This window comes from Sipha flava, unplaced genomic scaffold (assembly GCF_003268045.1).
Source record: "Sipha flava isolate LNK unplaced genomic scaffold, YSA_version1 3_pilon_pilon, whole genome shotgun sequence".
Classification (NCBI taxonomy): domain Eukaryota; kingdom Metazoa; phylum Arthropoda; class Insecta; order Hemiptera; family Aphididae; genus Sipha; species Sipha flava.
This window is the reverse complement of record NW_020273108.1, coordinates 2,231,760-2,252,429: the sequence shown is the minus strand read 5'-3', so window position 1 is coordinate 2,252,429 and position 20,670 is coordinate 2,231,760. Positions and strand designations below refer to the sequence as shown.

The following is a 20,670-nucleotide window of genomic DNA, read 5'->3' as shown; positions in this document are numbered from 1 at the left end:
AGAATAAAATATCAATATAATATATATATATATTATATTGATATTTTATTATATATATTTTATATATATATATATATATATATATATATATATAGGTATATACAGTATATCTAACAAATTCGCTAAAATTCTAAATAGAAATTATAATGTAAAAAGTCATTTTTAAACAAATAATAATTTAATCAAACATATAAATAATATAATTAAAAAATCTATTTTATTTTGAAAATACTAATATATATATTTATAAACTTAAATGTAACAACAACTAATTATAAATAGGTAAAACAAATAGAGATTTTAAAATAAGATTTAAAGAACTCATTTCTGAAATAAAGTTAAAAAAGATCATCCCTAATTCAAATTTGGCTAAATATGTTTTAGAAAATAAACATAATATAAATTTTGATATTAATACAGACTTAGTAGTATTAAATACTCGAAATAAAATTTTCTTTAATTTTGTTTTAGAAGAGTTACACATACACAATGAAATAAAAAAAAACCATTTTAAAAGTAAAAACCTATTTTAAAAATAATATCTTGTATCAATACAACTTAACATATGTACTTGTATGTTTAATAAGAACTCATTTTAAATAATCTTTGTCATTAAAATATATTATCTCTATGTAAAAATTATCTATTTTTCTCGATGTATTTATTTATATAATTTTTTTTATATTCAATCGCGATTTTTAAGTACTTTATGACTTGATGATGAATTTTTAATTTGTAGCCGGTGGTACTTTACAAATATATTAATACTCCAGCCTAAAAACTATTTGTTTATCTAATAGTAATTAAAGTCACAAGTATTAACCATTTACAATTTTTTTATTATATTTATTAGTATTTTATTATGATTGGTAATAATTTATTGGCTAAACCATGATGTCTGAATAATATTAAATGATTGACGTTGTGGACGATGGTGAGCGATTGTCTACTTGGCATTTCAACGGTACGAGGGCTAGTTCCTACAGCACTTTTTTTCACTTAATATTGAAGCGAGCAAAAGGAATATTGTTTGATGACAAATGTTACATATTTATTTGATACAGAAATATGCAAAACTTGTATCAAACTATACTTCTTTCGACCGCAAATTTATCGTTTTCGATCAGGTCTTATATACAATTACGCACCGGATGACAATGTTACTTTTGGCTAAAACGTTTCACATTTCCGGTTATTAGTGGTCGAGTTATTTTGAAATAATTAAAAATTGTGCTCGTAATACCTCTAAGAAATCGTTCATACAAATAATATAAATATTAATTGATTTATTAGTGTAAGTGCATGATCGTATTACCAAATAAAAAAAAATCAATGGCATAATCGTAAAATAGTATTAATGCTATCTAGCGGGAATCGAGTTTACTATTTATTGAGTTTTCGCCGGCAGGTGTCGGTGACCGCCAATTAACGCCCACGGCTCCAGTATAGCATGTTTTAAGGAGTAATATTTAGGCAATTCATATCACATATACATTTGAACTGTGTCATTGTATGAGTAGTATATAAACATTAGTGTGTGTAATCCATTATCGCATGCTATTGTCACCGGTTGACAGTTTTGTGAATTCCCGGAACCACGATAATGATATATTTTAAAATGTTATACAAATATCATAATTTACTTACTTATGCATGGTTTATCTAATAGTCTTATACCATTGATTAAATTTACTATAACATAATAAATATTATAATTTATTAAAAAAAAAAAATGTTCATAAGGACATTAAGTTCCGAGCCCTAGTTATAATTATGTAGCACTAAAAATGACCTCAAAATACTTTTATTAACATTTTAAAAACAATTTATGGCTATAAAATACTCTAATGAAATTTGTGGTCTTTATTGGCACTTGATATTTCTATTTTTTTTTTTCATATTTTAAATGCCTATATTTTGCAAAAGTAGGAACATTCAAAATTTATTTTATTAAGAAATTTGGTTCTACTACTATATCAAACATCTTTAGAAGTATAAATTGATCTATCCCAGGGGTGGACCCAGGGGGAAGGCCTAGAGACTGCGGCCCCTCCCAAGCTCATACCGTATTTATAAAAAAATCTATATTGTTAACAAAAAATGCATATTATATTATGTACTATCATACGACACGCACAAGTATGTACATAGAACCACAGAGGTATAACGGTTGAAAGGAGTTTCTCCACACTTCGGAGACTAAAAACTTGTCTTCGTTCAATGATGACTGAAAATAGACTATCAGCATTATGTACAATTCATTTATTCGTATATCATAAACTAGATATTCTAAGATCAAATAGATCATATTATTGATATTTTTGCTAATTTTAAAAATAGACAACTTGAGTTTGTGTTGTAAAAATTGTTGTTTTCTTTTTGTTATAAGATTTTGTATAATTATAACTTGCCCCTCCACCCTCAACCAAGAATTTGGAGCTCAGCTGATCTATCCAACCTCTCATAATCAAAATAATTTTTTCGAAAGCAATTGATTTAAAGATTCAAAGACCAATACAGAAATATCACCCATAAATCTTTGTACCTAACCCAACCTAGGAGTTTCATCTCTTTTTTTATGTTTATGAAAAAAATAATAGAAGCAATTAAATAAATGTTATCAAAATAAGTTTGTAACTGTAATGTTAAGTAAAAATTGAATCAAATAGTTTTTTATTTTAATTCTATATATTGATTTTCTATCATTAAAAAATATGAATGTATCTACAAAACATTATATGTTGATGGTTGAAAATTTTTTTTTATTATACACGAATTTGAATATTATTCGATTCTAATAAATTTAATTTGAATCAAAATAATCGTAATAATAATGTTCAAAAACTATATTGCATAAAAATTATATTTATACAGTGAAGTCGTATACATGAAAAAAATTATACGCATTTGTTGTGCACGTAAACATAATATATTATTCTATACTTACGCAGAAAAACGGAACACAACAAGTATATGGAGATTTTTTATTGAAATAATGATTGTTTATCACTATTTAATAATCACTGATAATTATACTCATTGAATTAATTGTTTTCGGAAACGGTCAACCATACGGTTTTATGAAAATGTTTGATCATAACTGCATTTATTTGTTTATTTCGATTTATTTGTTTTTATATCATATTGTCATCCCGAAAAATAATAATAATTAAAGCATACGAGCATAGCATATACATACGTACTATAACGTACGTTTCGTACGATTATATACATGTGTATGTTCGGTTAGGTGATAATTTTTTTACTGCTAACGCGGTGAGGTAGTATTACCGTATTAATCGTGACTTATGTATCTAGGATTTATAATAATGGCGTTACGCCGTGATTTACGAAAACAGCAAGATTTGAGAACCTAGCTTTTAAATGGCGTGTACACTATATATTTATCCTATATTGCAGGAGAGCAATGTAGTGGTATAGCAAAATGAGGTCCTTCGGGAAACATTCGATTTTACTCATTTATGTCTCGGTTTCGTAATTTAGTAACGTCATGTACAATGCGCGCATGTTTCCGAGTTCAGGATCGTACCCCCTCGCCACGCCCATCTGCCTAAAAAACTGAAAATAAACCTTGTTGATTTTAAAATATAGGCGTACAGGTACACGCATTAAGCTAGCCGAAAGAGACAAAATAATCTCTATAATATTTTTCGCCTCTACTTTAGCGAAACTCACAGGCATGCACCGTGTATGTTGTATACTTCAAAGACAGCTGAGTGTGTCGCACGAAAACCCCGAATAAGCTTTATGCTTTCACGAACAACTACATAACATAAGTACGACATGTGTAATAAGTTTTGGTAACCAACGCTAACGAATACCATGCGACATACAGAAACATTAATTCTAAATATTTAGGAAAACTCTGACGCTCGGTGATTATACTTTTGTGTCTATATATTTTAATTATTGTAATCGTGATTTTGTGCATAAACGAACATAATACTGTTATTTACATATTACTTTGTTTTATGATGAATAATGGACGAGTGGAATTATAAATTTCGGCTATCGATTATAAAACTTTAATCGATCACGTTCTAAAATAATTAACGTTTGAGCATTTTCTATTCAATAATAAACACAACTCCGTCTTACATCATTATGATCGTCTACCATTTTATTCCGTTATCAAGTATGCATAATATAATATCGTACGTATTTTTAAGTAAGTATAACATGGATAAGTACAGCATTCAATTTGAAATAACGGTGTGTACAAGCAAGCAGCTGCTTAAATGTCCACAAAAACAATAGTTCGACCACATCTCGAAATAACGATGCATTTTGAAATGTATAAATAATTCGAAGCAATACACGAATAAAATGCATAAAATATTACGTTAATATATGTAGTTTAGGTATTTATTGAAAACGCCCTCAAATTTTTCGTCGTCGTATAATATTATTAAAATATGCGTGCGTGTTCGAACCGCCGATATGCTACGACCCGCTGGCGGTAGAACATGTGTATTTTCAATTTCGATAAACATAATTTCGCGTGCTGTACACGTCACTATTACCATTTCCGTTTTCCATAACATTTTTTTCGGGTAAAATCAAAACGACGTAGGATGAATTAAATTAATATGTCTACGGTTGGCAGTGTTAAAAATTATATTGATATTATTATACTACTATGTGTCATCTCGTACATTAGATTTTAACAATTATATCTAGAATATTAAGTCGGGGCCGTATTTAGGGATTCGACCCTAAGGAGCAACAATAAAAAACCCTTCATTATACCAAATACAAATTTCTACGGTTGCAAAAGATCTTTCTGAGGAATAATTCGTTGCTGGTGTACACAAAAACATTCTAAGTGTAATGTCAACATAAGGATAGATTCTTTGTAAATCTTTGGATCTATCGACAGTACTCGACCGTTACCGAGTATGTGTGTGTGTTTGTGTGTGTGTGTCGTGCCACTGTGTTTGGCGATATAAATATTTTTTTGAGATACACTTTTTATTTTATAATTTATATTATAAATATATATAATAATTTATATTTTATACTTTTTATTTTATTTTTATTTTATATTAAGTTTCACTTCAAAAATATTAGTTCATTAAACATTGAAAATATAAAAAAATCAGCCACCCGGCGCAACAGCATCCTGTAGCTCCCACTAAATATGACTCTGTATTAAGTTGATTATTAATATTATCAGAACACCAAGTAAACAGTTTTTAATAAATATTATCAGAAAAAAAACTGAATCGTCGCGGTAGGCTTGTCATTTTTAATGAACCTGGCAGATGTGAAATATTATAACTATTTCGTATGGAAAACATTCATGATATGATGATTTTTTTAAAGAAGTAAATATAGCATAAATAAAAAAGAAATACCTAATTAGATTATTTTCAGGAAAAATATTTTTTATTCGCAAAATACATATTAATTCAATACCGATATTAAATATTTAAAAACAACACATCAGAAACGTATACGATTGAATCTGCTCTAGTTAGTCATTAATAATTCTTAACGATTCAGTAGTTTTCATTTTAATAAACTCTAAATCTTAAATAGACCATAGACAATCAACTTTAAATTTAATTTAATTGTTGGTTTTCGTTTTTGTGACGTTAATACTTCAAAATGTATACATTTAGAACCATTTCTAATTACTTCATGTATATAATATAATAATATGACTACTTTTTTATTAGTGTAGACGATTTATTTCATTCATCTTATTTTGCGTAACGCACGAGAAGGACGATTATAATAATAATAATTACGGTGATTTATTTTATTTCGGTTTTATTGTGATTTATTATGTACTTACCAATATATAGTATGTAATATTAGTACGAGTATTTAATTCAGATAAAGGTTGATCTAAAAAATTGTGAAGAGTAATAACGAAATGCGATAAAATTTTATAAATCAGTAGATTTGTGCTTCGAATGCCATCAACGTGTTAAAACATTTCCAACACAACATCGTGGTATACTTCCGAAATCACGAGCGGTGTTGAACGTGTTAAATAAAGCAACGTATCAACTCTTTCTGGCTTGGTGGTCAATACTGTTGACCACCTAACTTTTAATTGGAATGGATTTTCTAAAAATATATCGGTCGAATGGGTTTTTTACCGTGCATTTGAGGTACCATTTTCATTTTCCATACTGTGCTGAAAACACAGCTTTTAGCTCGCAAATTAATATCGCGGTGAGGAAGACTGTTGACTGCCGATTGCGTGGGTTATATTGCGTGGAGATCGCCGTTCTGAGGCGAATTGAGCCGATGCATCGCCACCACAATAGTCGGCCGTACCGCGCCATAAGATGTTTCTCATAAAAAAAAAATATATATAATATAATTCAAATATCACTCTGTCACTGATCGCTATAGCTCAAAAACGACAAAACGATTGAATTTGGGATTCGACAAAGTGGTTATTCTAACAATAAATAGGGTTTTACGAAAACCGTACTTTTAAGGGTCCAAACAGTTTTGTGCATACTTTTTTTTGCTTTCTGATCATCTAGGATATAAATATTTTTATTTTTTTTTTATTTTTTGTTGTATATTAACTTTGTCGATTTTAACTACTGATTGGGGTATATACGTAGCGATCAATTAAGTGACGAATCAATGAAAATAAATACCATTAGAATACATGGCGATTGTGCGGCGCTTTTTGTTTTTAGGCTTAGGACTTTGGTGATGATTGCTCATATAAAAACTAGTAAAATATAACGCCCGGTTTCCAAACCCAGAAATCAGGTCTGATATCAGTGGTGTCAATGCCCTGCATTGCACACGCGCGTTTCATTATTTGTTCTACAGTACGCCAAAATATGATATTATGTTCAGGATACGTTCGGTGACGCGGCGGAAGTACTCTAACCTGCTACCCCGAACTCCTACGCCCAACATTACATACGTGCGTGGTTTCAAATGTTATGCTGACATAGCTAAGGCCGTCCAGCTTCGGTCTAATCCTGCAGCTCGCCGAGCGCATGTCAACGGTCCAGGCTAGTTTTTGTAGGTTTTAACCTATCAAATAATAACAATAATTATAGTCCTACGCCGACTCGCGTAGAAAAAAAGAAAGAAAATTCAACGAGTGTTTAAAATTCAGTTTCACCAGACGTTGTGTTATTCTTGTCAAAACGTTTGAAATACTAAACGAACCGCTTATTTACTTCCAAGGTGTGGTGCATCAAACCACTTTAAAGTTTATTAAAAATAACATACATATATATAATATTATTTATTTAATTGAGTATATATATATATATATAATATATATATATATATACTCAATTAAATAAATCTAAAAAATACAATAGTTATAGTATTATTGTATTTTTTTTTTTTTTTTTTTTTGGGGAGGTTTTCCGGCCTTTAAGACTATCCCGTAAAACAAATTTCCCTCCACCTTATTCTGTTTTTAGCTATTTCTCTCCAGTTTGCTCTTGGGTCTACTTCTTTTACTTCTCTCTTCACACAGTCTTCCCTTCTGAGGCGTGATCTGCCTATTGGTCTTTTTCCTTTCGGTTCTTCTTTAATTACTGTGTTTATCATAGCGTCTTTTTTCCTCCAAGCGTGACCTGCCCACAACAGTCTTTCTTTTTCTTTTTTAATTATTGTATTTATATGGTAATTATACATAATATCTAGTCATCTTGAAGCGCATTTACTACGATATAATTGTTTACGTCTTTAAAAGTGGTCACCCTGATAAAAGGCAATTTGTGCTTCTACTAGATTATAGAATGCCTTCTCTATATTACTCTATAATTAGAACACGTCTGCGGGTACACAATTAATACGAGATGCTCTTACTATGCACGTCACCAAAATAGCATTTTAATTTGTATTCGGCGAAAAGATTCAAAAATTGTTATACCACATTGTGCAAAAATCCTCGAGCAACTTCCGTAACTAACTTCGGTTAAAAAGAACGAAATGCTGCCCGATTCAGTAACAATTGTAAAAATAATCATCATATGTGATTGTATGTTATCGATTAATTTAATCAATGTTATATTTTTAAGTGAACGTTCCGAACATTGAGTAATACTATACTTAACATATAAAATTGTTTAAATAATAGTATTTCTCCGTGTTTTTTTTTTTTTTTTTTTTGTTTTTAAATTACAACTTTCTTAATAACTTCATAATAATGACTTAATTTTTGAAATAATAAATAGTATGTACCATGAATAAACATTGCATATCAATACAAATATAACAACATATTATGTTTTCAATTAAAATGCACAAAAATAAAGAAAAAGGATACGAAAGTGTTTACTTCTGATAAAAAAAAATAAATAATAGAAAAACCTATTTTCGGTTACATGTTCTTATTATACCATAAAGAAAAATCGTCTTCTTATAAATTATTATTATCATTATTCTAGAACTATTATTATTATAATTATTTTAAATTTTCTCTGTAAAAACTAATTATATATATATGTGTGTGTGTGTGTATGTGTGTGTTTGTATAAAATAAAAATTAAAGTCTTCATTTCATAAATATACTTAAGAAAATAATAATAAATCTTTGCATCTCTAAACTGATTGCCTTCGAATGCACCATGGTCGGTTATACATCGGTAACCGACTTTTGTTTTCTGTGTGAAAAAAAGCCAAAATGTTATAAATTAATTATTTTCTTGATTTTTTTTTTCTTCATTTATAATTAGTCGAAACGGTAAATCATGATTGCTGAAGGAATACAAATTAATCCAAAAACAAGAAGTATGCAAAACACCACAAGAATACGAAAGTATACAGAAAGTTTAACTATATTTTTATATGATAATTCATTCAAATTCTTTACAGTTCGCTTGTGAAATTTAAAATAGTGAGTTGGTTATATTATACACACTTGAATAGTCTTTAAATAGATTTTGTTTTGAAAATATTGAAAAAATTCAACAAAACTTTCTATACGTACGTTAAGCTTTATCTTCACTTGATTTTTCTTTAAAGTTTTGCTATAATTTGGCATTAGTATAACACAATACTTTTCAGAATATTCATACTCATAGATTATTTACTGGTAATATTTATTTAAGCTTTAAATTTCATATTCCGATACAAAGAATTTTTTTGAAAACCCCTAAACATTAAAATCAAAAATCATCGAATCTGTTCTTTATTGTTTTTTAAGTATTTTAAGCTTAGTCATGCGAAGTTATTTTTAAATATTATCTTACAGAATACATCACCATCTCGAGTACTTAGGTATGAAATCGCATTTGCTGCTTTACCTGTTCTAAATCTTCTTTCTTGGCTTTCTCCATGCTGTCGAAGTAAGTGACGGCATCGGTCACACAGAATTCCCGTTAACAAGATTCGGCAATTCGAGCCCTTAAACTTGTTTAATAGGTTGGTCATTCTGAATGAATGTGCTGGGGAGGTTCACGATGCATTTGAGACGTAATCAGCTATCGTTGCACACTTTATTTTGTAAATGTTTTGTATTGTGCTATCGCCGCTGCTAATCAACACGAATGCTCCAAATACGATCATGACGGACATTCTGCTACAGTCCTGATGGTGTTCAAAATGTTTAAAAGTCCATTATACAGCATTCTAGGTGTCGAGGCCCTAGTGTGAAGTAATTAAATAGACCATTGGTCACTCCATAAACATACCTTATTTAGAAAATTATTTAAACATGTTTATTTATATATACATTTATTTATTTTGACTATATATATGTTATTGTCGTAACACCATTTCTTATACTAATATACCAATTAACATGTTTAAGTTCTAAAGGAATTATTTTTGTTTAAGAAAATTTGTTATGAAACATTTATAGAAATGAGCATCAAAAGCTACTTGATATTCATGATAACAAAACAAATATAATATCACGTTTGAATTAAAACACACTTTGTACAAGTGTAAAATAGAAGCAAGCTAACAATTTTTAAATTTATCCGAAACGAATAATTCTATTGCATTATTTCAATTATTTTGTGATTAAATTGTGTTCTCTTGCTTATAATGAGCATATTATGCACGCATTTATAACATCATGTATTGTTAAAGTTTTTTTCCAAAGTTACATTCAAAAGTATCATTTTTATTACTAATAAATGTCAGCCTATACTTGCAGTGAGCACACGACTCTTCATTTCGCATTTTATAGGAATACACATAATAATTAATAAATTAAATCATTGTAATATATTATGTAGGCCTAATACAAATTGATTGAATGTACGAATCCAAAATTCTAATGCGTGTAGATACCATATTAAATAATGTATGTAATAATCACGCATTATTATGAACGGTTCTTGGGTTTTTTTAAATAGCAATTTGTTACAGCTAATGAAATTGTTAATGTGTAATGAAAAAAAAAGAAGCTATTGTAAACTTCCATTAGAACGTCGTTGAGGCAATAATAGCCGTAATAGTGTAAAAGATTCATATTAACTAAGTTGCGACGATGGGCACTTAACTATTGTTTTTCTTCTTTATTTTCGCCAGTTTTGGAAACATAATAGCTTATTATGCACAGTAGAGATTTATACTTAAACATTACAAAGATAAAAAAAATATTAAATTAATGGATTAACGACAGTTAACGATAAAACGACAATGGACGCTTAAAATCTTTAAAACCCTTCAAGACATGAAATCTCGTAGGCATTATATAACGTTAACAATATTTCATCATACCACTGAATGGTTATATATACACTAGCATTGACAATTTTTTAATCATAATTGCTTATTAAATAATAATTAAATAGAATTAAGAATATTCGTTCGTGAAAAAGATCTGAAGCACAGATGCTCCTTTAAGAATTGTGCACTTTGTTCTATGGACAACAACGAAAAATGTAGATTGAGTACACACATTATGCATACTTAATCAACAAAGTTATATTTTAAGTTTTCTTGAAAACTGGAGATTATGCAATATTGACAAGAAAACAAGTATTAATATAAAAAAAAAAAAAAAATAACTAATAAGTATTTAATTAAAATGTAATATATACATTCACAAAATGAATCCATACATTAACACTCAATATTTAAAACATATATTATTTATTTTAAAATTGAGAATGAACGACGTACTTTTCTCCAGCCCCTCTCCCCATAATGATTTTGTAAAACATTTTTGCATTAATATTTAGTATGAAATTTTTATGAATTTATAAGATAAAACTCAGAATTTGTATGAGTTTATTTTAAAAGAAATTTGAAAAATATTATGCGGGGACTGTAAAGATGTTTCTCTAGCTCTCTCGAAAAAAATTTACTTTTTGTAAAACTTTTTTACAATATTTTTTGTACAATTACTTTGTCAGATCTTACGTTTTTAAGTTATCTTGTAGATAGTATTATTTACGTTAAAAACCCTGTAATTGACGGAATCAAACACACATTGGAAAAACATACTTTTTTCGAACGAAGAAATATTTGGAGTAGCTAAAGAGGAAGCGTATTGTATCTAGTTATTGGAGATTTGTACTAATTACATTGTTCTGCCAATGACTGGTAAGAGATAAACTTGAACATGTTTCTGAAGTAAAAACTTGATAGTGAGAAGCATTATATCGATTATTACATTCAACCGAGCTTTTACACAATTATTATATTGTAAACAAACGTAATATAGATCATTTCAGACGTAAAAAAAAACACGTTTATATATGATACACGTATATTCTTAACGGGAATTACAATGTGATGACGAGTTAAAACTTCATTAAAAATTGTACGTATAAAAACGCACGATATTTTTTAGATTCCAATAAAGCGAAATGAAAAACTGAGTAATAAATTCGTATATAACATACTTACAGTCAACCCTTTTATCGACAAACTTGAAGGTTCTTTAACGTAAAAATTTGTTAAATAGCCATTTCGTCAAAAATAATTACAATTTTTTTCATTTGAAAAACTTATATAACTGTACAAAATCCATACAAATAATATATACATAAAGTGTGAAACACAAAAGTGTTTCTAAAATGGATGAGGTCACTAGTGTATGTGTATCCACTGCGATAGCACAATGAAGATTTATATTACATTTTCTTTATCTTCAACATTTTTACATTTAAGATAATATTCTATTAATTATTTGAATAAACCAAAATTTTGAAGATAAAAAAAATGTAATAAAAATCTTCTTTTGGCTTTCACAATAAATATACGTATACTAGTAACATTATTCATTTCAAAAATACCATCTATAAATATTTATAACCTAAAATAATAATTAATTTAATGATATTATGTGCAGTAATGAATAAAATTAACAACAGTATGTTAGATCAGTGCTTCTCAAACTGGGATTTGCGGCCCCTTAGGGGGTCACGGCTATATTACTGAAGGGGTGTGAAATATTTATTTTATTTAAAATATTTTCTTTAGGCCTTTAATTTATTTGTATTTATACAAGTATAAAGTTTAATAGTATAATAAAGTTTATTAAAAACCATTAATTTACTATTCATGTTAATAGTTAATCTGTGTGAAATTGTACATTTAATTTTAATATATAATCAAGAAAAATATTTAATAATTTTGATTCAGGAAGCATTGAAGCAGTTTTACATTAAATTAATACGATTTATGACCGTCCGTAAATCGTTACATATTTTACTTAAGGTATTATATTACGAGTGTATACTGTATGACAAACGCCAAAAACTTAAAATTGATTGTAGAATAATAATGTAAAATCAACTCTCGTTAAACGTAAATGTATTTTGATGAGGATTTCGTGGTCCTACAAAAATATTTGTTACCAAGAAAATTCGGTCTAATGGATATTCCACTATGCGTAACAATATTATGTTAAATGTATTTTTCCGCATTTAGTATTAGTATTATTTCTCCTGAAACAGCATGACGTTGAGTTGTGTACAATGTATTTCATGCGAGGCCAATCCTGTACCATAAATTTAACGATGTATTATAGTATTGTTTAGATTAAGTGTCAGGGGCGGATATTATTGAGAGGAGGGATCATTTTTTCGAAAAAACCAAAGATATAATACGAAATTAAAAATTATTCTAAGTAAATTATTAATTAAAATTAGAAATTTATTAATTATTGTTAATTCTTAGTAAGAATTTCTTAATTATTATTATATTTATATACACTCGCAAACAATATTACTGTAAATCAGTTTATAATCGTTTTATTTTATTTAACAATATAAGTTTATTGTAAATTATGATTTGTTGAAGTGATAATAAAGTTAAAATGTAGGTAATACATGTTACATAACATTTTTATTGAAAAAAAAAATCTGAAAAATTAAAAAAAAACGTAACAAGTAAATTAATTTTTAAATAAACATATAATCCTGATGAGAGGGAGGGGATTGGACCCCTATGACTCTCCTTGGATCCACGCTTGTGACGTGTACTGGTAATTACAGATATCCTAGGTTTCCGGTTTTCGGTCGCAAACCGTGGGTTCGGTATACGGTTGTACATATCGCAATTATCTCAGCGGCATGTTTTGGTGATATTAGCGTGATCCACGTTTCACGTCATCGCGCGCGTTACAGACGACTTTGAAGTCGTCAAGCAGTGTGTGACGTGCGCCACCGCAGTACGATAATTGCGATACGCTTTCGGCAACGAACCCGCTGACACGCACGTTTGAGAACATTCGTTTTCGAACCCGTTGGGAACACGCGTTACGATGGTAATTATCACGGTCGAACGGTAGGTATGTTTTTTTTTCATCCGTTTTCATTCTATAAAAGCGGTCAACTCGTTTTCCACATAATATGCAGTTACGCAGAGTTGAGAAGCTTGTCGTTGGGGGAGAAGCAGACGCGGCGATATCGTCATAATAATTACGGTTATAATTGTAGCCATTCGGCGTTCCGTCCCGTCCCTCGTCAGTAACACGATAACCGGCAATCGGAGTTTAATGGCACGTGTACGAATCGCAAAGATCTTCAACAGCAGCCCCGTCGGCATTGCGTCCGCCACGCCGACCCGCGCGCCCTGCGATGGCTTGTCTGCACGTCATCGTGTGCCGCGGTGTTTCAATTCATTCAGCCGTAAAGTGCCACGCGATCGGCCCGGGCGACGGCGACGGGCGCGCTTTTGGGGAGCGCGTGGGACGATGAAAACGGACGGTGCGTGGGCGCAACTAGAACCCAAATATCTGAAATTGTTTAAAATAAAATTAAATGGTATTTAACTGTAATTACTATAGATTATATAGCCCTGGAAAAAAACAGAAGTGCTACATTTAAACTCAAGGATGCTAAAAACCCTATTGCGCCCCCCCTAGTTGCGCCTCTGAGACGGTACCGTGTCGGGTCCACGCAAACGTTACGTGGTCATCACCCGCAGCGACGAGTTGAACGGGTTTTCGAGATGCCCGGACGTCACGACGACAATCCCCACGGCAAGCGGGCGCGCGGTCGGATATGCGAAGATCTCGGCCGATTTCCGAGTTTCACCGCGTTTGCGCCGACGCGAAACGCGAACGCAGTGGAACAAAGTACAAAGCGTTCTACGTTTTCGGTCGATTGAAAAGCAGAAAAACCTCTTAGAACTTACTGGACGCTCGGTTCGAGTCGATGAAACGTAAGCGTACGTTGGTACTCCAGTGTTATTTAGATTTTTTCGGTTTACATCTTTTTGAAAAACTGTCGTGGACGGTGTGCCAGAGAAAAATGTGGGCGGGTGGTTACTGAAATACGTGTAAAATATATGTGCTGCGTGTTATGGCCCATAAACGTACATCACGCCACTGGGCATGCGTAGACCTGGCTCAAGGTGTGGGCAATACAGGTCCCAGGGCGGCATTTAACATTTTTAAAAAAAATATTACAATTCCTAGTAGTAAAAAATAAGACTAAACATTTTTTTGTTTTATTTAAATTAGTAGTAGTTTACTTATCTACAAATGTGTTGATCTAATCAATTGTTAACTTTACATAAATAAATATAATTATTTCAGAATAAAGTGTATTTTAGTATTGCTTATGCAAAAAAATATTTAATGTAGTATTTACATGTAAGGGGCGGCAAAAGTTTAGTTTGCCTAGGCGGAAGTAAACATTTGAGCCGAGCCCAAGCATGCGATATCGTCCAACGTGCCTGTTCTGCACCGAGCTTGTTCACGGAGCTGATATTTTTCTTCAGACGCTTTTCTTTTACTGTTACCGATCGATCACCGTGAACACTGTACCCGTTCAATTTTATTGGAATTTCATTTCTTCTTTCGATTACATGGTACGCTTTATAATTAGGCAGTTGACAAATTTTTTTTAACTCGAAAACACGTATCGATGTAGGCAGGGCCGGATTTAAGCGTAGGCTATATAGGCTGTAGCCTGTGAGTCCGCACCACAACAGGGCCCTCACCACATCATCATACAACTAAAAAAAAAAAGCTCCGTCTAAATATTTTTCATTATTTTTCAGTTTTCTAAAATTGGTGTTGTGTAATAAAATATATACTATATAATGTAGACTGTTGTGTGTACATATATAATGGGAATTTCCCAACACCACGTCGCGCGTCGGTACGAGATGCAAACACCATTTTCGTAATGCAATCGGCAATAGTGCGTAAGTTATCAATAGACTCTGATTATCGCTCGATAAGGTTTAGTTTTTTTTTTTTTTTGCTGTTATTAATTCGTTCCCCAACCGAACCGTTTCTTGTTTCATCATTGACATTAACGACTCGTACGTAAACACGTCTATGGGCGAAATTATTATATTATTATCATTTATGACAATATCGTCATTTGCAACTTTGATCGCTGGACGCTGTTTATAAAGAATTGTCTATATAATTTGCCGTCTGCCTGCAGGTAATTATTTCTCGAATCAAACACTCAAAATACTATTCCATATAATTGGACTCAACTTCAGACGAAGGTCACGTTGATCAACTTACTTTGATTTTCAGGTATTTAGAAGAAAACATTCCTGTTGAAAGATTTGTGGTATTCATGCCTAACCAAGGCCACAAAGCAAAGGATATGTTTAAAGGCTTAGACACATTTTTAAAAGAAAATAACTTGGACATAAAGAACTGTCGTGGTCAGTCATACGACAATGCTTCTTCAATGAGTGGAAAGTATAATGGCCTTCAAGCGTTAGTACTGACAGAAAATAACTTGGCATTATGGGTACCTTGCGCAGGGAACTCACTCAATCTCGTAGTGCAAGCTGCTGCTGAGTGCTGTGAGCTTTTTTGACTTTTTAGAAGTACTTTATGTATATTTCACTGCCTCGACTAACAGGTATAAAGTTCTTACAAATTGTTTAAAAAGAGCAGAAACTGAAAACCCAATTCTTATACCAAAAAGGACAAAAACAACACGTTGGTCATGCAGATCATATGCTACAAAAGCCCTCTTACGTGGTTATAAAAAAATAAAAAATGCACTTTTAGAAATTTCTGAGAATAAAGAAGAATTAGGAAAATCGCGTATTGTTGCTTTAAGTTTATATAACAAAATGTTAAAGATACAGACAGGCCTTTATGCGGTATTTTGGAATGATATCTTGGGACAAGTAAACAAAACTAGTGAAACTTAACAGAATCTTAGATTAGATGTGAACACAGCTGTTTTAACATTGAAATCGCCAAGAAGCTTTATAGGAACAACACGAGATAGCTTTGAAGGATATTTTGTGAAAGTTGCAGAGTTGGATGATTTTGTTGAGTACGACAGTGAAACACAGCGTAAACGTAAAATAAATGTGCGTTTGTCCCCTCTTGAAAGTGTCCAACCACCAGAAATTGAGGTGAACTCTTCAAACAAATTTCAAATTCAGAATTTTCTCCCTGATCAACTTGAATCTTCATTGCAGCAAAGGCTTGAGCCATATGAACTAGTTGATAACCGTTTTGGGTTTCTTTATAAGTTAGATATACTTGATGATAAAAAGATAATTAAAGCAGCTCAAAATTTAGTAAAATTATATGATAATGACTTGGACGATCAATTAGGAAATGAATTGATTCAATTCAAGGCTTTTTACCACGAGTTTCTAAAAGATGATGGTGGAAAAAAATGATAGTTATATATCGGGAAATATGGATGTACCAGCTTCTAATCGAAAAAAATGTAAAAGATTGTTTTTCTAATATTGAGGTAGCTTTAAGAATGTACCTGTCACTATGGTCTCCAACAGCAGCGGAGAAAGATCTTTTTCAAAATTAAAGTTGATCAAAAACCGTCTCCGAACATCTATGACAGAAGAAAAGCTCAACACGTTAGCTCTACTTAGCATTGAGAGTGACACTTTAAGACAAATCAATTATGAAGATATTATAAGTGATTTCATTAATACAAAGTTAAGACGTAAACTAATTAAAATTTAAACCTTTAAATTAAATTTTTATTATTTATTAAGCTGTATTATAATTATTATGTTGTGAATTTAATTACTATTTACTACCGTCGTAATATTAATAAAGAGCGTTGAATACCTTTTTAACTACTATGTGGTAATTGAATCCACACTTTAATATACTATATTTTAAATGTTAATATTTTCGGTCAAAAAACTAGAATTTAGAAAGTTGCACTACCCTCGATTTTGGGTAGAAAATTATTTGAAAATGTTTTAAAGATGACTTAGTTTATCTATTTGTGTGTATGCCCTTTCTATTTTCTAAAAACTTTCTGGTAGGGCCCACACCACAATTGAGCTTAGGGGCCTACAAATTCTAAATCCGGCCCTGGATATAGGAAGCGACCGTGGCTGCGACAAACAATCAAATCGATTTTCGCGTAAAGATCGACTGTGTAAATATAATCCGCCGTCGGACTGCTGTTTTATTATTGTCATGTTACACAATAGTGCTCGAAAGATGTTTATCATCGTTTTGTTTCTTTCTGTCCATTGAGTAGAAGGAGAAAATACGTTTCTTTTGTGATTTATAACTTTCCTTAGTCCATGCGCGCTGTAAGTACTTTATCCGCTTAGCAAATGTTGCCATCATAATAATATTACACAGTCGGTTTGTCTTTGTTTGGACCTGACTAACATGGCCAGTATGTTAGTTTATTTACGCCGGTGGCGTAGCCGAAATGGTTTTATCCGGGGGTATTACACATGCACTTAATATAATAAGTGTTAATAGTGGTGTTAATAAAACTATTCGACTTTGATCAGAGAATACCCACCAACACGTTCTGCTGCTACTAATATCATTATTAAGTATTACATTTTACTTTCGGTTACAAACGGGGAGGAAAAAAATGTAGCGCACGGTAAGATTAATGTTTCGTAATTATACGGTCGGTTATTACACAAGCATAAATATGGCGTAGAAGAAAAAACAATTTTATCATTAAACTACGCGTACGTACTACTCGATCGCGACGTAACACGAATATTTGTTATGTAAATAAAAAAATAAAGTTGTTTAGTGGCGGAGTTTTCGTGATGCATTTGAATACGGTAAAATAACTTTCGAAATTAACATTTCATTTTTCATATCAATGTTATCAGCAATGTACTTTTCGTGATGACATTTCAGACACATCGTGCGTTCCATTTTCAGAGAGCAAAATACGCGGTCACCTATGTGACTCAGGAAACACATTTTTTTGTGTAATCGGTCCATGAAAGTTTTAACCAATTCTAAGTCTTCTATAGGTAACCGATGACCCTAACTATTGTCATATTTTTCCCTTCTGTAATTTATTAATTATTGTATTTATGTACTTATGCTGTACAAATAATGCATTTATAACACTAGCTGAATAACACAGCTTCGCCAGTAAAAATAAATGCTTACTTTCATGTTAGACTAGGTTACTATAGGCAAGTAAAAAAATAAATTATAATCGTCGTTTTATAAATACCATTATAAATCATACAATATTTGTTTATCGGTATTAGGAGCAACACACAACACATTTTTACTTCATTCTCTTAGTCGCACGTGAAATATATTTGTATAAACTTTAGTTCTTCTGAATTACTGAATAATAGAGACCCGGCCATATGGTAAACTTGACCCTGAATTTTAAATGTCGGCATAAATTGTCCACGACTAATTTATATTGCGCCAAACGATGTCGTCTGAAGAGAAAAATTATACACACAAATCGTGTTGAAAAAATATTTTGAATTTTGATGATAACGATCTAAGAGACTTTTTAATGGATCAGGTAGATTGAATCTGGAATGTTTTCCAAAAAAAAAAATTTTCCCTCCAGAACAGCAAAGACCTAAAGTTTCTTCGACCATTTTAACGCACGGCAATAATTATATTTTGAATTAATATTTCCTATTATGACGTACGCACTTGTACGTGTTCTTATCTAATTATTTTATCGGACTAAATTTATACCTGACCAAAAGAACGTTACCACCTATCACCTATTACGACCTATATATATATCGATATATGTATCGATATAGCGACGATGTTAGTCGACGACGGGTGAAGAAGAGAGCACATTTCTGTGTTTTTTTTACCACGTTGCGCCGTAAGCTATTGAAAAATAAATGGTTAAAAATAAATTATTACTCTATTAACTTATAGAATTGAAATTAAGTTTAAAACCTGCTTCGTGATGTACTCTCCCGTTAAAAAAAATAAGAAAAAAGTCAAGGTAATCGGATGAGTAGTTTCAGAGACCGTGCGTGACAAAGATTCCATTTTCACATTTATATCAAAAGATACTGTGTTATCATGGACATTTCGTTTTGACTCTTTAAATTATCTGAATCAACTCACACGTAAAGGTAGTTAGGTGAGTGGAAAGTCGTTTTTTCTTGAACATGTTTTGCAATCAGTGTGATTCGAGATTTCAATTTTACCGGGTTTCAATCACAGTCATTCTCTTAGTGGCCTTTTAGTCTCGCACGAGCTTATAAGCCCTCCCTCTCGATATAAACATTCTGATCCCCGGGGACACAAGGTAATGTGTCCGACTGCGATGCATTACTTGGGGATATCTCAAGGAATTTATACATGGTTTTCCTTTTCTCAAAAATATTTCTATTCTTTAAATAAAAAAAAAAACCAAGGATATTAGACATTACACTACTAACGATATCGCTATTTTTCATGTGAAATGTAGATTCATCAAGTTTTCGAAATTTAAATTTTCTCTCTCAATTTGTATACTAATATAGGATATTTTACAGCCAACTGTCGCGATAGTATTATATAATTTGTAGTACAAATAAAGGTAATATGTGAATGAAATAAAAACAAATTCGAAAATAAACTAAATAACGATTCCAATATTGGTATATTATGTGTCAAAAATTACACCAAATTCATACTTATCAACTACCAACCACTTACAATAGAAATTATATATTTTATACGATAAACCATCTATAAAATATACATGTTTATATTTCTAAAACTAATAAAAACAATCAATTATATTTAGTCTGCATCGTTTAACTTTATTATACCACCCTTTCTATCGATGAACTTGAAATTGACTCATTAAGTTCATTTACACGATATAGTTACAAATGTATTGAAAAGTTTGTAATAAAAATAAATAAAATTCGTTATCCAAAAAAATTAAAATCAACTTGACGTTTCGAAATAGTTTTAATTTTAAATTCATTGTCTAAAGCAGTGGTTCCCAACTGGTGTGCCGCGAGCGCCCTTTAAATGTGCCACGATAAATCTATAAATTGTTTTATAAGTATGTATTT

At 30.9% G+C, this 20,670-nt stretch overlaps 1 protein-coding gene across 1 annotated transcript; it reads left to right on the top strand.

Annotated features, from left to right (window-relative positions):
- Positions 1 to 9,300: 9,300 nt before the first annotated feature.
- On the top strand, positions 9,301 to 17,353 carry LOC112688756. The gene is made up of 5 exons (XM_025562108.1): positions 9,301 to 9,311; positions 15,929 to 16,117; positions 16,266 to 16,512; positions 16,567 to 16,892; positions 17,128 to 17,353. The coding sequence occupies exons 1-5, from the start codon at positions 9,301 to 9,303 to the stop codon at positions 17,351 to 17,353; spliced, it is 999 nt and encodes a 332-aa protein (XP_025417893.1).
- Positions 17,354 to 20,670: the final 3,317 nt, after the last annotated feature.